Source organism: Simochromis diagramma, unplaced genomic scaffold (genome assembly GCF_900408965.1).
Source record: "Simochromis diagramma unplaced genomic scaffold, fSimDia1.1 OVJJ01000343.1, whole genome shotgun sequence".
Taxonomy (NCBI): Eukaryota; Metazoa; Chordata; class Actinopteri; order Cichliformes; family Cichlidae; genus Simochromis; species Simochromis diagramma.
In genome coordinates, this window is record NW_024386831.1 from 13,210,337 (window position 1) to 13,233,440 (window position 23,104).

General features: G+C 41.5%; 1 protein-coding gene across 1 annotated transcript in view; it reads left to right on the forward strand.

The window, feature by feature from the left end:
- Positions 1-3,494: 3,494 nt before the first annotated feature.
- Positions 3,495-23,104, forward strand: part of myo10l3 (myosin X, like 3) — a 55,867-nt gene continuing 36,257 nt past the window's right edge. The window contains exons 1-2 of the mRNA XM_040027998.1: positions 3,495-3,792; positions 17,379-17,477. Of these exons, the coding sequence (XP_039883932.1) occupies positions 3,772-3,792; positions 17,379-17,477 (120 nt within the window). The 5' untranslated portion in view covers positions 3,495-3,771. The remainder of the gene's footprint in view (positions 3,793-17,378; positions 17,478-23,104) is intronic.

Consider the following 23,104-nt stretch of genomic DNA (forward strand, 5'->3'; position numbering starts at 1 on the left):
AAAGGATCCTTCACCTGACCTGAATGACTTTGCCTGAGGTCTTTCCCACTAGTGGGGGTTGAGGGCCTCATCATAGACTCTATCTCCAATTAACCTTTCAAAAACACAGTTCCTCACGTGTGACGCTTTATTTTCACAACTAACCAGATGTTTATATAACAGGGCCAATCGACAGATCTGAAATGGTCACATGACTTGGTACCTTTTAAGTGCAGCCCATGGCTTTCATGCATGAAGTATATATTACTCTGGCCCTGTCTGATGGCGCTACTGCATGTGGTCATTTGTGTCCACTGATCTTCACTTCCGTGGACCACGCACTGTAAGAGCAGGATGTGGGGGCATAGCTTGTAGAGAAGAAGAGCTGTAAAGCTTGTAAAATAAAGCACTAAACAGATGCTTAAACACTGGGTATTCTTCCTGCCTTTTATCAATTTTACATGATTAAAAAAAAACAGAGAGAGGAGTAAACAGGCTTCTATAGATAAACATAATTTCACCATTAAAGCAAACGTTTAGTATACATTTCATAGCTCAGCTGATCATTGGCCCCTTCCTGGTATGCCTGGTGTTCCACTTGGTATGTAGGATTTTTCTAGGATAAAACTTTTTTAAATGCAGATATAAACTGTGATGAAATAATGTATCCAAATGCCTTCCTGAGACTGACATTGAAAGCCTGAAGATTTAAAGAAAACAAATCCCCATTTCAAAAGTGTGATTTTTAGAATGAATCTTTTTTTTCTTACTGTTAACTAGTAACTTAAAGAGCTAAAAGGGAGTGTTTTGACTCTCTTTTAACTAACCAAAGTCAATTTTTTAATGCAAAATCTCAGACCTCATCTGCACCAACACCAAAGGACCAAATCAGCTGGCTGAGTCAGGGGTCAAGAACAGCAGGTCTTACCTGTCCCTTCCCCCCAGTCCGTTTGGGGATCGTGATAACCAAATGGATGTTTTGTTCTCTTTGTTCATGCAGACAGTAAGCATAGTCGGCTGTCTCAAAGAGTAATTCTTCCACTGTTGTTATGTAGTTTAAAAAGCAGTGAGTTTAATTGTGGTTTAGTGCTGCATATCCTCAGCAAGCCCCCTTTGTTAAGTTCAGAACTGCTTTTTCCTCTTTGGGACATGTACTGACCCACATTAGATGTGTGTTTAACACATCTAATAAAGGCTTTACGTCTTAGCAAACACTCGTGCTGTAGCTGTGATATTTACTGCTTTATTATTTTTATCAGGAAAGGATGCAGGTTAGGAATAATTATCCAGAAACAGGTAAAATTGCTCTGAGTCACACAGAGAGAATCTGTTTGGTGTGCATAATGATTCACCTGGGCTGTACAGCAGAGAGTCAGGGCACCCGGTGGCCCCCATGTGTGTGTCAGGTGATTGTGAGAGGGTATAATCACCTCCAGTCAAAGTGTCTGTGAGCGGTAAACTAGCTTTGGCACAACAATGGGATTGTTCAAGTATTACTCCCTGAAAATCCTTACAGGAACGCAAAACAGTGACTGCACTGTTCTTATAAAAGCTGCTCTTAACCTTTTGATTAATAAGTACCAACTAACTAACTGACTACCAACAACAGGCTTGTATAATCTAACGCAACAGAAATGCTGAATAGGCATTTTGACATATTAGGAGCCAGAAAGGCTGATCAGTACATATAATGTACTTTGATTGAATTCACCAATTTGACTCAAAAGTTGAGTTAGTGACTGAAAGACAAAATTGAGAAGGATTTGCAAGATTTGGGGATTGCACTTTGCTCTATTTAGTAGATTTTGCCACTAGTATTGAGGTGAATTAAGGGTACAAATAAAGAATACGGTTTTCTCAGAGGGGTATTGCAAAAATGCTTAGAGAAATGTTTGAACATCCCATATATGTTACTTTAAAATAATGTGTAGTAAACTCACTAACCAGTGGTAATATAGCTCCATCTCTGAAAACATGGTGTTTCAAAATCATAAAAGTTTTTTTAAAAAGAGAATGAGCTTCAAAGTAAAATTATAAAATAATTTTAAGCTGTGAGAACAACACTATCAAATCAGGAGACTGACCAAAACATTCTGCCATGTACACACAGCAAGCATCTATTATATAACAGACTGCATACAGCTTGCAGTCTGGGGCTGTTGCATGACTGCTCAGTATAGAGTAACATATTCGTCTATCTTGTGTTATCATACCTGTTAGCACAGGCAGTACATGAGCTGCAAAATGCACATCCATTGTTTGATTTCAACAAATAATACAAAGAAGAAAATGATTTTTGTGTTGAGACTGTAAAGCAGCTGTCTGTGATTTTATAAATGGCTGCTGAGGACCCCGTCAATCACCGATACATCATTTCATATCATTATTCATTTATAAAATGTATCTATTCATTATTTATTATTATTGATTTGTGAACCAAAAGAATGAGCTTAAAGACACACTGGCTACCCATTTTTAAATTTGGCACCATGACACATATAAATATATTTTTATTTATCTTAATAGCATGACAGCTTGAATATAAATCCTTAAAAAAAAATAAAGTGAGAGTAAGGAGATGATGAATCACCCTGGCGTGATGAGGTATTTGAATATTTTTCAAATTCAGTGCCAGTAGAAAAACTGCAACAAATGCATACCCTTAAAAATAAACAAATGCAAACAAACACCACATTAGGGAGCTGATTAGTGTTTAGAAAATGAGACCATAAGATGACCATTAAAAGAAAAGCCCCAGAGCTGAAATTAGAAACAAACCGACTACAGCAAAATGTAAAACAACCCAAATCAGACAGACAGCAACAATACCAGATGCAAAACAGCAAAAACCACACAAACCGACTTCACAAGAGACAAAGAACGGCTGCAAAGGCATGCAAAATTACTAAAATACAACCAAAATGTGCCAAAATGAAAGGGAATGCATGCTTTGGTTCTTCATAGGATGGATGTGGGGCCTTTACGTATTTGTACCCGTTTGACCTCATAGCTTCTTCATCTGTCAGTGACTCTTAGGTAAAGAAAAAGAAAGAAAGAAAAACGCATTGAAGAATAGAAGTTGTGCATTCAGTGCTCAATATGCTTTACAGTTTTTACTTGGTGATGGAAACATATGAGTCTAATAAGAAGGTCCTCAAATCAAATAATCATAAAATGCTCATTTTATCGGAAAGATTTTTTTTAAGACATCTGCAAAAATAAAACCAACTTACTCCTCCTGATCTGCTTCTTTCTTCTCTGTATATTTTTTCCAGGAAGCAAAATAATGACTCAGACTCAGTCTCACCCTAGATATACATAGAAGTAGATTCATATTAGGCCTGCTGTGCTATAATAAACCTTTTTAAGCAAAAACCTGGTACGTTGAACACCATGGGGATACATGTGCACATCCTTTTAAAATCTGTAGAAACATGAACAAAGAGGGCGTATGCTGAGGGGAGGGCTGTAGCTCAGCAGGCTCCTCCTCCCTGCATAATATGCCGGGTCCATTGAAATGAGTAGACAGCAGAAACGGCGCAGGCAGCTCCACAGCGGCTTGTCGGGACACTTCAGAAAACAAGTCCGAAAGTGTCCGAAAATCAGAGAACAGAATGACTCGTTTCATGACTGGCACAGAGTTGTGAGCAAGTATCCGGAAAAAAAGAGAAAAGATTTTATTATCTTACCGAAGCGGATGGGAATAATTTGGGAATACAGCCCGCTCTCCTCCTCAGCTGTGGTACCCTGAAGTCAGACTACAAAGAGCCGTGAGGTCGAGCACTGGTTAAGATGAATACTTCCTTTTTAGAGGTGAGTTCGCCTGCTTTCTCTATAGCGGTATGAATACTTTTTAGTAGCTCTTTGCTTTAATTTGGAGCCCTACATGGATTTTTGAGACCTTCACGATCCTTTGTTTTGTTTCACCACACTGTGTTTTGAGCTTTTTATAAATGCGGGATGGGTTCAGACCACTTCATGATTTTCACACCCCTGTAAAAGCAGCCCTTATTATGATGTATTCTGCGGTCTTTGTGATCCTTTATCAGCCGCTCATGTGTCCTATACCTCTACAGGATGGAGCCAGAGTGGCAACCTCACTGTCCACACAAGCCTCTTAGTCATACAAATGTCTGCCCTGACAAAAACTACTACAGCTTCTCAGGGAAACCTGTGTGTAGCTTTAATTAGAGGCTACACAATGCAACTCTCAATGCAGTGACTGCTGAGCTGGATGTGTCATCTGCCAATCAGTCCAGAGAGCAGCACACTCACACTCTGATGTAGGTGAAAGCCAGGCTGGCTTTAGGTCTGATTTGTCATGCCCCTCTGACTCAGAGGAGGGCACACACACTCACAGAGAAGACAGATGGAGTACAGGGGAGTGAATCTCCTCCCATCCTCTACTTCTGTACCTCCCTATCAGCCATGCCCCTCAGTGATGCTGTGACTCACAGAAGTTTCAGCATGCAGGAGGTGCTCCATACACTTTTCTTTGCAAAGGCAGGTTTAATGCTGATTGGACAATTATCGATGCATTTCTATTTTTCAGTGACTTCAGTCATACAATAATAAATTCAGCAGCTTCGAGTGTAGCTTTCAATAATTTGCTGCACACACCGACTGTGTAGCGAGCAGATGGAGGAGAGCTGGATTTTGACTCATAATCTGTTTTTATTACAGTGATATGCTGCGAAGAGGAAGGTTATTATTTCAGCTCAGTTTTAATCTGGTTTGTGTCTGTTGACCTTTACCAACAGAGCAAGACATCCTGTAGTATTTGCTCCAAATAGGTGTAAGTTTTTTGGGGTAGGTTATATTTCATTCTACTTGATTTGTTAGGTTGTCTTTGGACTTGACTGCATTCATTTGCAGTGTTTTAAAATTTTAAGCTAAAATACATATTGGTTTGACTTCGTTGTACTTACTGCTGCTTTTTTACTGTTAAAATTAAACTGAGTCTCTGTAACAGACCACTAATGGACAACAACAGCATAAAAATATATATTTATCTCTACCTGCTGTTTCACATCTCCAGTCTGAGCTGTGTTAGAGGGAATGACTGACCTGTCCTGGTTTTCAAGTGAATTTCGGTGTCATGGAAAGATGCCAGGGTCTTGAACTCCACAGTGCCACAGCTTGGATTTAATTAAGCAGGAATTCTGGAAGTGAATTAAGATAAGGATTAAACTCAACTCTATAAACAAGTGCACCAGGATAAATCATATGGATGTGTCTTTGCTGTGAATGTCGCGGTTGTATAAAGCTGGAACTGTGTAGATAGGAGCACATCTTTTTTAACCTTTTGCATCACAAAACTCTGTTGCAGATCATGCATTAAAGAAATCTGCACGTTTACCAATTTGCCAGTTACTAATCTAGAATCGGCTTTTCCTCATAGGCCACTGTTTGTTAAGGTGGAGACGTTGACAAGGGTTAGAAATCATGGTGGACCGAGAGGAGTGGTCATGGGTGTGCTCATCCTGATGGCCCATCCTGTCCACCATAAAACCTTCAGCACTGTCCTTTACCCCACACCCAATACGTTATTCTAATGGAAGTGACCCAACAAAAACACACAAGTATCGAAGGGTGTTTTTTTTATACTGCAAGGCTGCTGGATTTGGCAGACTTTATATTCACATTTTGTTTTTTCAGACATACGAGAAACTCCCTGCCCGCGTCACACCCAAATTTGGATGAATCAGAGCTTCCATTATGAAATTAATTTAGTTTATTTAGCTTTATCCACAATATCTGCTAATTATAACCGTTTTTCCAGTGAAAGGTTTTATGCAAGAATCCATTTCATATAGCGAATATGAGAAACATTGTTGTGCCTTTGGGGCTCTTCCTTCCTGGCTATTAATTTGCCAGGTAATATGAGCATTATCTATACCTTTGTGCGACCTCCCTTTGTATGTGTGAGCTCCCACACACACTTTAGATACTTGATACCTTTGTAGAACATCCTGAATCCCAGCTATTTTCTAAACTTGGTAATCAGTTTCTTTATAGCAGCAGCTGCTACACACTGTAAACCCAAGCAAGGAGGACCTTTCCACACCCATTAACCCCTTCATTGCATTACACACCAAATTCCTTCCTCTTAAAGATACTCTGACAGAGGGAATCCCAAATACCCAGCCTTGACCTCCCAAATTCCTGGTCACGGCTGCATGTCATCCATCCTGTAGAGCTGCGGTTGCAAGGCTTTAGGTTTCACACCGTCACCGCTGACCCCTTCACCCTCAGACACATTCTTCCCATCCTAAAAACGTCCCTCGTAGCTCTACGTGTCGCTTATGTCTGGATCTCTGAAGTCGGGGCCGTGGATCGGTATCCGAGGCTGCATTCTGTGGTGAAATGGGTAACGTGAGAAAGGCCAACCTGCCGTAGTAGTAGGTGGACTATTTTCCCCCCCTTTGGCGACAGACACTTTTCTGCCCAGTTGTCACTTCCTCCAGCTGCCACTTTAAAGAGCCGAGAATCATTGCTCCCATGCAGCTGGCTGATGGAGTAAGGAAAGAGCCAGGAAGTACAGTTAGGATGTGAAGAAGGAAGGAAGGAAATGTAATGGGACCAGCATTCCTTTTTTTTGCTTCTAAGCGGTTGTTTTCATTTGTAATTAAAATTGAAGTGCTTATTGTCTGCATTATCACATCAAATTAGGGGATTTTCAAACAAGGCTCTTTAGAGTTTCGGAGCTGTGGTGAATTAACGGGGCCGGTTGTTTATGATCACAAAGAGGAAGGTATTATTAAGGCAGCGGTTTGAGTGTGCGACAGCAGAACTCCTGCAGCTTTGGAACAATCTGGAGGTGGTTTAATCCACCACAAGAGCACAGAAGCTAATTACCAGCAGCCATTGTCTGACCATGCACCAGAAAACATGGATAATCCGTTCTTATCATGTTACAGATTTGCAGCGTCAGGATTTCGAGACCACAGCTTATTCAACGATTTCCTGAATTTTCCGTTTTAACGTGACATAAATTGGAGTCAGCGCTCTGCAATATTCTGACCCGATCCCTTCCTAACTCTTTAGCTTGTGTTTGCATTTCTTGTGAGTCTAGCAGTAACCCGACCCCCGTCTATCAGTGCGCTGACCATCAAACACGGAGAACTCAGCGCTGTGATAACCTCCTGCTGACGCCATGCTGTTGACTTTAGTTTTATCCGCTATGTCACCGAGCTCTTCAGACAAAGCCGTCTGTGTTTGTGGAAATAAAAGGAAAACATATCTCCATCTTTCCACAGTTTCTTTACCAGTGACAAATAACACTGCACAGAATCGTCTCTTCCTGTCTGTTAGCTCCTGATGATGGACGAACTGTTGCTGCGTGGAGTCTCTCGTGGTCTTGGTTGCCTGTAAACCTGAAAGAAATAGTTACCACTCTCACATCTTTACAATCTATATGAAGCTTCTTCTATGTGATGTTCTGTGCATACGTGTTTCTGAACTTAAGCTGCTTTAATACCACAGGAACTTCCACACAGCTTTAGTAACTATTGGAGGTGCCATCATGGTTCATCAGAACTTGGTTTGGAGGATCTTTTTTGTCCTATAGAGTAGATATTTCCTTAGTGATGTAGGCGATTGGTCCAAACCAGTGTGTATGTTGATACAGCCACCATTTGAATGCAGCACAGGGAGCACTGTTAAAACATCCATGCATATAAACAGCAGCGCTTAACACTGTTCAGGCTTTACTGAGACTATGCTGCCTACACAGTAATTTTGACCCACTGGACACAAATATAAAAATCTTGGCAAGAACATCCCTTCCACTCACGGCTACACATTCACCACACAGGAGGGAAAAAAATGAAGTCGAATTACAAAAAAGTAAAGAACAGCAACAGGAGGTGATGGTGCATTATTAGGTACTGGTGATGCAAATGGAAAAACGCTCCCAAGGTTGGGTTCCCAGGACATCCCCAGTGGGTAGTCCTACTTCTATAGATGTGATTGGTGACAATCTTATCATCTAACTCTTTGCAAATTAGCAAATTCCCAAATTAAAAACAAATAAAGCGTCACTCAAGCTATTCCTTTAACAGCTGACCTTCAACCCACTTGACTCAAATCCATCTTCCATGATTAGAGACCTCTCACTCAGTTGAGGCACTGCACATGAAAAATCACTTGTAATCTTCTCTCCAACGCCCATCCTTCCTGCCGCCCTCCCTGTGTGTGTGCGCATCAGGGCCGTTCTGGGTGTGCTGTTTTCTGAAATATTAATCACATCAGGGCACTTGGGCAAGTAAGTCGGTGATGACAGAGAACACTCTCAAACTATTATATGCCAAATCTGCTGAAAAGATACAGTCATACTGATCTATGTACTTTCTTTATTCAATGATAAAACATTCTCTGATGGAAGTAAGTGTACTGGATGAAAGGCTGCAGGGTTTAACTTTGGACATGGACCCCTTTCTTGCATGGCAGAGCCTCTTGGTCTCTCCCTTCTTTTTTTTCACTTAGCAGGGACCAAGTTGTACTACTAGTTGGACCAGTTAACTATACACAGGACAGGCCCTGTCTGGCTTCTTACCCAGGGTCATTTTGTCAAGGGGAGACCCTACCACGGGTCGGTCCTGGGATCACTTGGACATACAAACCCCTCCACTGACCACAAATATAGCTGTATCAGTTGTGTCTTGCATGGGTAAAAAGAAGGTCCTGGTTCTCACTGTTTATTAGTTGCACTGATTTTCTTGGGTAGCCTCCAGAAAGATGTCATATATGTAAATGTCCCAGACTGTTATTTTCACATCTCAGTGGCGTCTTTCTGTCACCAGCGATGTTTCTGAATGATGGGTTGTTGATATTGTAGGCTGACTGGATGTCTGTGCCTGGGCTGCTCATGTTACTGGTGTGGTATCTGCGTTTAGTTTAAAGTGTCAGGCATGCAGTCCCTTCTGTCATTCATATCTCAAAATGATTTTCAGTACATCTCCGTGAGGTAAAGGTGGACGACTCAAATCCAAAGACAAATCAGATTTGTGTGCAGGATTTGAGATTTTTACACAGACAAAATTAAAGATTATTGTCGCTTTCCCTCATGCAAAAAATGTAATAAAAAAAAAGTGTTTGTTGTCTTTCACCTTGACTGGCCGACCTGATGGACATAGTGAGATGGTAATGAGTGTCGCTTAAATCCCCTGGGTTCCAAGGTTTCGTCTGGCAGCTTAATAACAGCCAACCTGTGATTACTGCTCCCAGTCCAGATGTTGACTTTCCTTTTTTAGTCCCCTATGATTACGCTGCACAGAGTCAGCCTATTATGGGATGGAGTATGCGTGTTTCTAAGCTACACCATCCTGTGAGTTTAGGTTAAACACATTGCAACTACCATATGTGAATATAGCCTGAGGTGAATTTTTTTTTTTAAAAACAGTAAAATTTGTTGATTCTCGTGAAGCGATTAATGCTATAGCTGTAATTCCAGGACTAATTACAGGGGTGAGCACCCTGTAGAGTTTGAGTACACATCCCACTCTGCATGAGCCTAGCTTGCCGTGGTGTGAAGAGCCTGACTGGAGAAAACAGCACAGCATGGCACAATCCACAGTCATGACATGTTAGCTTTCCCATCCACTCTAAGTGTGTTTTATTATAAGTGTGTGTGTGTGTGGTTAGAGGCCCGGGGCTTTTTGTAGGATGATATGCTGAGAAGCTGAGACTAACATGAGGAGGAATGTCCCGTGTTTTTAGGACTCTCTGTGTGTTTATCTCTGCCACTTGAACGCACTGCTAAACATACTTCATCCCCCTGCTTTGTATAAGAAACACTCGCCACAATCCAAGGAGAGGTTTGAGCAGTTTCACTCATATTTGTTCTGGGATTTCTGATTGGAATCAGTCTGTGTGCTGTTGAAATGCTGCGCGACCAGTGGATCTAATAGTTTTGGCCAAAGTTTCTTCATCCTGACCTCCAGTCCTCCCTCTTTCCTGTTATAAATTATACATCTGACTATAACACACAAAATCCCTGTCTGCTCGTTTGCCCGCAAATTCCTCCTACACCATCAGGAGCTGAGCAACCAAGACAGGCACGCAAGTACATCTTAGCTCCCTGAAAGTTCTTATCTATATTATGATGCCATCATGTTGCTTAGCAACCGCTTACCAACAGGTTAAAATGACCCATTTGTAGCGTTTATGCACCTCCTAATAGCATCGTATCATTTCAATGTCATGACAGTAGCATCTAATTTATAGCCACAAAACTTGAATTATGCATTATGTGCTGTGATGTCATCATGCTCCCTAGCAATCACCTAGCAGCTGACGAAAATCACAGACCAGACAATACCATAGCATGGGCGTGTACTGGTGAAAGTAAAATGTGCATTGTAAGCATGTGATGCAGTTCAAATAAAACTTTAAGGGCATATTTCAAGAAGAAAAGTACAGAGAATGGTTGCACGTCACTAGTGACAATTTGGAGGTGAATTGCAGTTACAAGTTGTAAACTCAGATTAAAGGCAGCTTATTATTTTATTCTGAGTCTTTTATGTTTGTTGCTATCATATCATCAGCTCCTGCTGGATGGGTAACATTTGTTTTAAGGATAATACTGCGGGAGTGTTTCATGAAGCTTTTCACAATTCATTACACTGATGACGGAGGTGGTACTGTTTCTGCAGGCGCTAAATCAGCACCATTTTTAAAAGTGAAACAATATCCTTGCAGGTTTTTAGACTCAGGACATATAAATAAATTCACTTGTGACAGAGGTTAAAACTGCATTTATTTTATTTGCTTACAGAGTCCTAACAGTGACTTTAACATCGACAGTATCACTAATGTGCAGCTTATCATTGCCAAATTGGATTTGATCAAACCATAAATAGCTTCAGTATGAAACACTCAAAATAATAAAATGCTGAAGATAGGAGAGTTTCTAGTAATCAGTGTGGACAGCATGAGCTACAAGGTCAATGGCAGCGTAACAGTAGCCGGGCTGCTTTGTAAGCTACCACTTTGCTTACCGTGCCCCACACGTCTCACACTCTCAAACACAACACTGACTGAGCAGCATTCCTTGAGTACCTCTGGGTTTCCTGCTGTGTGACCCCATAACTATCAGACGAATAACAGAGGTATGCAGATGCCAGACGGGCGAGATGCTGGCATGTGGCTCGGTAGATATTCCAAGTCATCAAGCTTTGCTGGAAATCCAATCAAACCTGCAGTAATCACATCATTTGTTGCCTATTTGCCCCGTCCTGTAACCTATTCCATTGTGTGCGCCCAGGATCAGGGCGCACGCTTTGATCAGCAGTGGAGTGAAAATATGTTTGCACAGGATAAGGAGGTAAAACGCGACACTGTGCCTGGAGTATGTGGCAGAGATTCAAGTGTTTCTCTTCTTTCTCTTTCGCTCCCGAAGACACAATTTGTTATTCAAATTCTCCTCAATAGTCTCATTAGCAACACAACAGATTAACGCTGTCAATGGATGACAGGGTGGTGCCCTCGAACCCCGCCTTTGCAGACAGTGTGTATCTGCTGACTGGCAGATAAATGGACTACCAAACACACTTGGACACAAAAAAGAGACACTCACTTAATCCTGCTTGTGCACACAGACTTGTGCATATTTGTTAGATTAATATTGTAACTCATCTCTTTCAGGTCCATTAAGTGTGATAATGATAATGGCTTGCACGACAGTGATAACAGACTACTGTTTGATTTCCATTTAGCTACGGATACTTCTCAAACAGTCCTTCTCAGTTAACAAAAACATTTTCCTCAGTGTAAAGCTTCTTCTGTTCAGGGTTTAGGCTGTTCTTCAGATTCAAGAACAACCAGCGACCCAACGCCCCCCACCCCACATCATCACAAACAGGGAAAGCCCTGTTCCCCAGGGGACTCCTCCTCCTCCATTAGCTAATTTCTGATCAGCTGCTGTCTCCATCATTAATTCATACGTCTTCTAGCACAGATGCTAGAGGTTGCTTTTAATCTTCTGATTTCTCCCCTCGGTCACACACCCTGCCCTCACCCCATGCTGGCTGGGGGTCGTAGGCTGTAACGTGTGCGGCAGGCAGACGGTGTAGTTGCAACGAGGTAACAAAGAAAGACGAAGACATAAAAGGCATGTGCCGAGACATGAATCCTTGGAAAATCTGTGCAATGGAGGATTTTTCCTTTGCGCTGCAACAACCACTGCTGAAAAACCCTTGAATTAAATTACCTCCCTTTGAGTGAAGCTGTTCACAAGTAGATACATTTATTTTCACACACATTTACACACTAAACATGTTGTATAAATTAAAATAATTCTCAGGTATACTGTAATAAGGTAATAAATAAGTAGCGTCTTGTGTTTATGAGGGTAAAGAAACTGCAGTTAAGCATGGGCCTTGCTGTTTGTAGGATATACAGGAGACAGTGGTTTAACCTACTGGAAAGTCTTCTGCTCAAAAACCCAGTGGGAGCTTTGCCCAGTTTCCCCCTCCAGCTGCCTTAGTCCTACTTATTAATCTCACCATCCACTTGGAAGACTCCCACTCATCCCACTCACCCGATGTTCAGGAGATACCATTACAACTCTTAAAATTTGGCTGTGCTCTGCTACAAAGTGATGTGCTGGTTTTTAAAAAATATATATTTTAATGGTTATAAACATCTATGTTTCAGCTGATATCCCAGCAAACCACCCACTCCTACAAATATGTTTACTTTTGGTTCTGAAAGGAAAAAAAAATTCTTTTTGAAAAGTTCGTTTCAATGATTCCAACATAAATAACTAATAACATATTTTCTGTTGAACAATTATTGCACTGGTTTCTGTGAAAGTGCACAGCATTAGCGTGCAAGTACCAATTTGCTGCTTGACCTTATTAAATGCTACAGATCCCGTCAATGCTCCGGACTGCACATCTGTCTGCACAGTGGTAGCGACACAACCTTGTGACTCTGTTTGTTATGCTAATGCAGTCTTAATCTCTGAGGTGTAAATGCAGCACTGGATTACACTTCTATCCATAAAAATGATGGAGAGAAATCTAAATGAGATTAATCGAGAGCTCGAGTTTTGTGTTGATTTTAAACAAGCATGATTGCAAACCAGATTGTTATTAGTGTTAATCACCACATTAATTCTTTGAAAGGTGAAGTAGAAAAGGGAGAACGGAAACATATTCCTTTCAGTCGAATATGTTGCTGCTGCACATGTTCCACTGCTAACTTTATCCTCCTCCACATGTGAGCACAACAACAACTGATATGCTTGTCAGGATTCCAGCTGGAGGTTCTCAGGCATCGGTCCTACCTGCAGGGCAGCCGTTCGTTCACCACTCCCCAAAACCACTTTATGATCCAAGAAAGTAGCCTATCATAACTAATTGTTCAGCCGAGTCCAAGTCAGGCTGAGTTAATTAGCTTTCTCTTGTTCTCTCTGATAGGATCACCTGATACATGCCAGACGGCAGAGAAAGAGCCGTGGCACCTTGTACTGTGTATGACCTTAAATATTTAAGGGACATTCATTAGCAAATCCTTGAGCTGGATGTCTTTATACAAGCTGCTGAAACTTAAGCCTCCAGCTCCAGGATCACATCATTCAGCCTGAGTGGTCTCTGTGTCAAAAGGCATGATGGGAGGTTGGCGTGCAGCCCGTTTTGGTGGAGTCAGATTACTATTGTCAGCTGGTTCTGCCTCAGCAGTGCTACACATGCTGAGTGACATGTAACATTAAGAATTTGAAATTAGTTTGAGCCGGAGATGTCATGGCAGCATTTCTGCTTTGCTTTTTAATGGCGCTAATAAAACATCTGGTCACCAGAAGCAGAGGAGCCCGCTAACCGACTCTTCACAATTAATCCCACTTGCAACTGGGCTTCATCATCAAATGCACACTGTACTTTCCCATGATTACAAATAAAGATATGACTCTGTTTGTCTAGCTTGGAATGGGAAGCTGTGCAGCAGGAGGTAACTCAGGTCTGTGGGATTTAACACGAGCCGCTACCCGTGCTCCTTTGTGTCCCAGCTGGTCTTTGTTTGGGATATTTCCGCCTGGCTAACTACTGAGGCCTCAGTCAGAGGTGATTGTCTTTGTCCTGACTTAGTGACAGAGCTCCTAAAGATGGAGAGGACGAGGGGGAGGAGTTTTGTTTAGACCATCTGTTGCTGCTTCTTAGACAATTCATCTTGACTTCATACCCTACGGCCTGAGACTCGCATACCAAAATGCAGACGAGTGTCCAATAGTGCCAATGTATATCACAGGCAGCCCTATTTATTTAAGTTTGCATATATTTAATATAATTCTACAGTTTTCTGCAGCTGGTGGCTTATATTTGGCTCCTCACATCACATAATAAGACATTTTTTGGAAGCTAAAGTAGTTAAAACAAGCTAACGTCTACTGGGGGTAACCCCAGTCTCTCCTTTCTGAACTGAGCTTTTTCTGGTTGTGCATTAGAAGTTAGCAAGAGGGATTTCTGCCTATACAGCTTACTAGGAAGAACCCAGAACTTATTTAAATGATTTTCAAACCACATGTTTACTGATATAAACCGAGATGTCAAAGCTGGTCATCAGATGTCATCTTTATAGGGGAAAGAGTTAAGTCTGCAAGTCGGAACTATTATAAATGGTGCAGGTGTTAGCTTTATTATTAAGTCAACTTCCTTTATGATTAGTTTTATTTTTTGTCTATAGTACATAAACAAAACAGCAATACGGTAGCACAGCACAGTATCTTGTTGGGTTTTTTTGCCCACCTTTGATTATAGTGTCTGGGAGAGATTTATCCAGAGTGCGAGTCACTCTTTACAGATGCTGGTGCAGCAGGCTGAGCTGTTATTAGCATCTTTATGGGCCACTTTGTCACTGATGCTTGGTTTACCATATACAGTCACGTTTTTTTTATTTGAATTCCTAATTACTTTAATCTAAAAAACTACGTGTGGTGGGCATGCAGCTGGTATGCAGTGGGTCTTTGTTCATGTGAGTGGAAAAACCTCTGAGACTGACTCAGCTGCTGAGCCACTCAAAACTTTCCTTCACTTTTTGTAGTGCTGAAATTTCTTTATTGAGGCAATACTGGAATGAGTGTGGAAATTTGCCATCTTATGAGCCATCACAGTCCTCTCCTTGTCACGGCTTGCCCCCTGTCTTATTCTGCAGTACATCTCATGCAATCTGTTTGTTACAAAATACTTTCGGGTCTTTTGTCGGCCTTACTGTTAATGTCAAGTCGTGACACGAGAAAAGGAAAAAAACCCTATAAGATGACGAGAACTAGCAATATTCTGCTGAATTCCAGTTATGTAACTGAGGCTGATCTTCTTGAAATCTATAGAGCAAACACTTGTAATCCCTGCACTTGAGCAAACTCACGTGAATCAGCTTTTCCCTGAACAGGCCAGGCATGCCAGGCTGGTACCGGGCAGAAACTGGTGTGAAAGTCACCGGTCGCCTCTGTTAATGGGTGGCCACATGTTGCAGGATACCTCTGTTATATTTCTGTCCTGATGTTTCTGTTTGTCTGCCTCTTTATTCAACACAATAGGAGGCAGGGCATTAAGAGCTGCTCGCACCCTTCCTCTTTCCCTTCTCTCTTCCCCTCTGCCTCCTCCTCCTAATTTACACGACCCTCTTTTGTCCCACTCACTCCTGTCCCCCGTGGTTTAAGAGCCACATTTAGATGTGCTCCATTAGCTGACTGAAAGAAAAAAATCTGCGATGATGGAAGTGTTTCTTTTATTTTAGACTGACTTGCTTTGTCTAAGAAAGAGACCTGAATCAAAAAATAAAGAAAACATCAGCAATCAGTCATCACACAAGCTGCTGAGGGACTTCATTTATTAGATTTTTTTAGCGTCTCTGTGTCTCATCTTGTAAATGGAGAGTGGATAAAACAAAAGCATGTTGGTCTTGTGGCAAACACATCTGTGCTTCGTGGATGAAAGTGTGCACACACGTGGCAGCCTGTTGTTAATAGTTAATGAGGATTGATGTCTGGAAGTGGTGACCTTGTCTAAGGTTTCTTAGTGGAATCCATGCATATTGATCTCTTCACTTTGATCCTTTGTTGGTCACACACTTTATTTGCTGATGCTCGTTGCTTCGCTGGCCCCCCCACCGGTGGCACTTGTGATTATTAACCGTGTTCAGCTGTTAAAGCCAAGCTTATTACAAGAGGTTGCAACTTTTTGGGTTAAATTTTGTTAAAATCCACATCCTAGTCGTCTCCATCAACTAAAATGCTAAATGAGGAATTTTCTTTGAGATCGAGGACATTTTTCATACTGCTTTCATCTCTCCTTTGCAAAACTGCAAGTTTCAATTTGAGATTTTGGCTCTAATGAAACAATTAAGATTTTAATTACACAGAAAGTTGCTGGATTATTGTAAGCAATCAGACATGAAGGTGGTACCATCTGTCTTTCTGCAAAACTACATACTCCCGTTTACTATCAGACAAATGCGTATTTAGTCATGCAAAAAGATTTTTACTTTTTATTCCACAGGGTCAGACAGGCGACTGTTTGTTTTCATTTAGTACAGTCTTTCAAACAAAGCCAAATCTATAAATGTATCCGCCGGTGCTAAAGTGGCAAATGCTGTAAGGAAATGACAGTTTGCCTGAGCAATCAGCCTCAGATTCCTGTTATTGCTCCTAGTTACTCACATGCTAACAAACATGTCTGGGAAGGTCAGCGACTCCGTATGGATACGCAAACACTGGAAACTGGGCCGCTGGGATCAGATATTAGTGTCTGTCTGGAAGCGGCATCTGATAATGGCTAGAAGTGTGCTGCGATTTGCCCGACTGAAATATAGAAAACAAAGGAAGGATGATAGACATTTGAATCGATTGATATGCTAAAGTGGTAAATGCTCATTTGGGGTCATAGTCTTTTCCTTTATAGAGGAGACCGGGCACACTGAAAGCATTTTTGACAGTGTATATGACTGAGTGGTGTTTTGACTCTCTGGCATGGACTCATCATGCAGATCTGGTGAACAACTTCTTCGCTTCTAATCATAGTTTAATAAGAGACTAACTGTGCCCATCCAATCTTGGTGAAATAGTGGCTACAGTATGTGGCACATAATGGTAAGCAATTTTGAGGGGATAAAATGGAAAAAGACAGAGAGAAGAAAAGCAGAGAGGATAATTCTTACTTTTAGAGAAATTCTCTGCTCTTGCTCACCCAGCTCTTTTATAATATAGCTAAAAAGCCTGTGCGTGTGGGGAGTGGGGGTCGATCTTTGTCTTCCTTTGTTTCTGGTAATATGAAGAATAAGAACATCAATGGAATACTTAGTATCTGTAATGCAAATGTGTAAGACCTTTGTGTAAAGCGCATGACTCCAATGCAAGCCCAGTGTCCAGATGTTAAGGTTGTTGTGCTATTGTGTTGCAGGGGGCCCGTGTGTGGCTGAGACACAAAGAGCAGCTCCGCCCCTCTACTGTCAGCTCTTGTGATGATTCAACCCTCATCCTCACCACCGACTATGGGAAGGTAAGAAGACGTTCTTTTTCACTAGTCTTGTCCCTGATTCGTCACCTTGGCAGTATATCTGGAACATGAAGCTTTTATCGTTGGTTTAACGATTCAGACTCTGTGTTTGCAAGTTTACACTTAAACCAACATTATTCCTTTTAAAAATTAACAAAGCAAAGGCGCTGAGGCGCTCAGAGAGTATTTAAGTGTCCATAACTGCTTGTGTCCATTTAAAATCTCACCCTGGTTTCTGTTAACTCGTCCAGGGTCGTATAAAGTAAAAGGGGGAGGTTTGTTTCCCATTGTGTACATGTGGGAGACCTAATTGTTTGCACATATGTGTTTCATCTGAGGGCTCTGCAGCGGCATCAACACCTTTTGTAATAAAGTAAGAATGACAGGAATGGAGTCCAGCAATTCACTGGCCTCAGCTTATCTGTTTGGCAATGCTTGGTGGTCTTTGTGTCTGGAGGAAATCCTGTTACAGAGGCAGAGAGAGAAACAGACACAGGGAAGCAGAGACACACACACACACACACACACACACACACACACACACACACACACACACAGAGGTGGAAGGTCAAAAATAATTTCTCATTCAAGTCTTTGTGAGTCAAAAACTGTAGATCAAAAGAAAGCTGTTTTATCTTGTGTTATATATCTGTACTTATATGCGCTTTGCCTTCAGAGGAGTCCTTCTAAAAAACTGACTTATAAAGTAGAGTGTAGGTTGCTCAATTGTAAGGAAGCGGCATTTTTTTTTCATGCTCGTGCATTAACTGGTTAAAGGAGTACTTGCTTTATTGTCACTGTGAAACTTTGTGAAGCTCTGGAGTTTTTGTCAGGCGCCCATTTCCACTGGATGCACTGTTTTTATCTAAAAGAGTGCCCCTTTGTACATTGATGTTGTTAACTTTCACACTGTTATTAATATTGTGGCCACACAAAACCAGTATTGGCAGTCCTGTACTGGTTGCTTAGGGCTTATGACAGTTAGCCATGATATTCGATGTCATCCACCATCGTTGCAAAACATTTTGAGCTGCTGGCTCTGGGTCATTTTACATTACATTCAACATTAGAGCCACAATAGTCTATAACACAACAGCAGCTACACAAAGGGTGCTCTCAACACAGCACAGTAACAACATATGTAAGTTCACTGTTCATCAGTTCTCTCTCATGGTCCTCTATCCTACCTTCCAAGCTGCATTCATAGCTTTGGGACTTTTGCATCCCCATCTCCCTTTTCACATGGAGACTGGAGTTTCAGGCCAGTTCATCCCAGTCTGTTAGGTTACCTGTTCACTTTCTAACAACATCATCAAGTCTGCAAGTGACATAATGGTGTTTGGCCCAGACAGGTGCAACATGACTCAGTTCACAGGGACAAAGCATGGCACCTTGGTGCAGTAACAACAGTCTGACCTTGAACACAAAGAAGAGCAATGAGCTAATAGTGGATCTAAGAAAACAGAAGCTTATTGCTAGAAGCTGTGAATGCATTCCCATCCATATAAATGGTCTGGAGGTGGAACAGATGTCTGCTTTCAAGTAAACTCTATGGAATATGGAATTAAGTACTGGGCCAGTTTTTGGTGTTTGTAGTCTAATTGCGACAGGACTCTGAATTCGAATATGATATTGTTGCAGAATTCAACTGTGGCAACAAGTCAGTTTGTGAAATTTCTTCCTTCATATATTTTCCACAATCAACTGTAAGTGTTGTTGTTAGCAAGTGCTTGGGAACCATAGTACCTCAGCTACAAGGTGGTTACCACATAAAATTATAGAGCTGAGTGCTGAGGTGCTCTGCTGAGTCAACTGCAGAGATCGAGACCACATCCTCAGTATGAAAAACGTGCGCAGGGAGCTTCATGGCATTGGTTTCGATGGCTGAGCAGCTCCTATGGGTGTAGTGTGTAGGTGGCCTTGTACTCGTCCATAAATTGTATCTGTGAGTTCAGGACTTTTAATTGACTCTCAGAGAGAGCCTGGAACAAACAAATCAGGTGACTTTAGTTGACTGCTGCTAACACCTGCATCTGCTAACCAACCAATAGAAATGTCCCATGAAGTAATGTGATGAAGTTGACAAAAAAATTGTAAAGAAGCAAGAAACAGAAGAAACTTGTAGAAGGATTATTGTCTGCTATCATCATGACTGTATCGAAGAGTTGAGAAAGAGTAAAGAACAGTGGAGGACTAGCAGCTGTGCGTGTTGGTTCTAGTTTAGTCTACATGCATTGAACTTGATATCCTGCTCAGGTTTATTAGATCTATGTCACACAGTGTGGTTTCCACAGAGTGCTGGCGCCTTAGATCCTAGTGAACGTTCATTGCCAACGACTCTGCCACAACCACTGACTTTTTTCCATTCTGCCATTCAGGAAGCAATAGAGGCAACTAAACACTTTAGTTTCTTCAGTGCTGGTGTTCTTTGATCTCAGACAGTGAACCATAAATGCACAATCAATAATCTGTGTATATATATATATATATATATATATACATAATTTTCCCTGTTTATTTCCTGTCATCAGAACATGCCAGGCTGATTGAAACACGTATACATGGCCCATTTACTCATCCTCGGGCCATCGTAGCATCTTCTGCGGTGTTTCTGTGGTCTGTGGAAGGGATGCAGTCAACCCTGCGCTGTCCAAAGGGCAGGGACAACTCTGGGTAATGGAATATGACTGGAGAATGAAGTGGAGTGCTACTCCCAAAATATTCCACCACCCTCAGTGGGAGTTAAAAAAAATAGCATTAGGTTTATGTGGTGTGCTCCATTTTTTTTGACTGGTAGTAGGACCACTGCATTGATGGTGGCCTGAAGCTGGTCTCATATGATCTCGACATGTGAGCAGTGGATGCTGCTTATCGAGCCAGGCACATGTGTCTCTCCTCTGTTTCCAAAGCTGTAACAGAAATGCCAGGAATGTGAGATTGGGAAACAGACCGTCTCCACCATCAGGATTCCTAGCTGACCTGATGTCATCCCCCGTTCCTGGATGACGTACAGTATCTTCTGAGGTTTATGGGCACTTACTGATCTAGTCTCTGTCTCTTATTTAATTAAGCTTCTCTATCAAGCCCAGGGTATTGTGTCTGTGTATATGTGTTGTCTGCCAGCCTGCTTGTGTCTGTTTCCTACCATATCAGAGGGTGTTTGTTAAATGTATTGTGGCAGCATTTTCAACTCGGGGGTTGGGATATACTATTATCCATTGCTCCCTGCCTGAATGCCCAGCTTATCTCCATAGAGCACCACCGGAGGTTCTTTACCCACACGGCCTGGGCTTTAACAGGCTGACCTGGCTCCTGTCATATTAGCCATCATATCAGCATTCATCACTGCCATAGTCCTGACCGGACGGGTAAAATACAGCAGAGTGAATGTCTTTGTGTGTTTGAGTGCATGGATCCATCTGTGTGTCCGTGTGTGTGTTTGTGGCCAGATGGCACAAGCTGGATTAACGGTGTGTGAGTTATCCCCAGAGGAGTCTACATGTAAAGAAAAGCAGAAAGAGGATCGGCCACCTGAGCCGAATACCTGCTGCTGGGCTGTCATTGTTGTCCCACTTGACCAGTGTTAGTCTACGACCACCAATGAATCGTTTTACACATACAGTACAAAATGCATGTGGCTTGTGGCTTGACTAACTGAGAAAATCAATGGCATTTTTATTAATAAGAAGTGAAAACAGTTGCTTTTTGATGGCCTCAGTTAATAGTGACTGTAAACTAGCCTCCGTCCCGAGTTGATTGTACGCTAAAAGCCTTTTTCATGACATTAAGAATTTAACTCGAGCAAAAAACCTATTCTTATCCAGTGTGAATCCTGAAGTTGTCCAGAGCCTGTAGACATGCTGTCTGCAGTTTTAAATGGGTCATTGATGGCCCTTCAGCCTTTTCTGGATAATTAGTCAATGGAGCTATTATGTGAGCCTTTATGTGAGTGATGCACATTCACAAGTAAGCTGGAAGAAATAACACAAACATTATTGTTAGCATCTGTTTGTGTGATAAACGAAATCGTTTTTGAGGATTTGGATTTACATGGATACTTTGCCTGATTTTTTGAGCTGTACAAAATCTCTCTGTTATTTCTTTTCATATTTTCACCAAGCCTCACCCCCACCCCCTTCACCGCCTCTCTTCTCTTGGGTCTGGGCGGGATCCCCCTGCAGCAGATGGATTCACTGTAAGACAGAGGGACTCAGAGTTTTTAAAAAAAGGAGAAAGGGAAACAGAGAGAGGCAAAACAGCAACAAACAAGACTGTGTTTGTATCCAGAAGCTTGTGATTTTGTGTCTGTCCATGTGCCCCAGTAAAGGCCTGAATACAGCTGACATTAAAGCATAAGTGCTGTGAGCCACAGAGCCTGACTCCACCTATATGTGAATATTAAGTAGAGTTGCTTGGACAAAGCGCAGCAGCAGGGTGTGGTTTCAAGGAAGAGGAAACAAAAGGGAAGAGCAATACAGCTGCAAAACAACTTTAAAACTCAGTTATTTGCTGTTGCTTCCTTTTAGTCTGTGTAATTTTTGTATCATTTTAATTTATGTTATATAAATTTCTTTCTAAGGATGAAAAAACCCCAAACAATCTGCCAGTTATGTATTTCTTTAAGTCATCTGCTGTAGCCTATCCCAGCCACCCCAGAGCGAAAGCCAGGGTACACCTGGACACCATGAATTTGACTATCCATTGATTTTCTTTTTATATAATCATTTTTATTTTAGATTAATGTATTGTTTTATCAAGAAAGCAGGGATAGAGTGCAGGAGGAATGACATGGAGGAAATGGCCTGGGGCCAACTTCAGTCCGGGCCCTCGGAGAGACGTTTCAGGACACGGGTCATCTGTTCAACCCAATGAGTTTAATTTTATTCATATTTTTTTATTTGTATTTCATGCACACATAACGATTTTTTGTGGGCTTACAAGACACAAAAAGTACCGGCACAGTGGTCAAACTTTTCATTAAATTTGTTTTATGTTTGTTATTTTACAGCTTGGCCTTCAACAAAATAATCTTCTTTCTCTGCTCAGCCTACCAAATAAAACAGCCATAAAAAGGTTTTCTTGCAAAAGTGCAACTCACTTTTTATGAGTCAACAGAAATGGAGGACATTTTGCCAACAATTATGTAATATCATGTCTTTAAATGATGGGAAACAAAACAAAATGAGCCTGATTGTCTCTCTGAGGCTTATGGCAGTGTTTCTGAATGCATGTAAGGCTCAACAGTGTAGCTGTTCTGTGTAATGCAATAAAATCATAATGTATGTTGATGTCTGTGTCTTTATCGCTATCTTGACATATTAACAGGTTGCTTAACCTTATACGTGGGGTATCAGATCGATTTGTCACAAAGTAACCTGCTCAGGGAAGTGAATGACACTTTTTTCAAACAAAATAAAGATTTTTTTACTCATTAGTGTGGGCATGACTGCAAAATGTTAGTCTATATCAAAGCATTTGATATTTTGGGGGTGTGGGATAGCTCTTTATTTTAAAAGCACAGTGTCACAAAGACAGGAAAGTAGGGAGAGATGGACTCAAACCCAGGCCCCTGCAGCTTTTTGGCACATGCGTTATGGGAGGTTCCCATCCCATATCTCCAGTAAATTCTC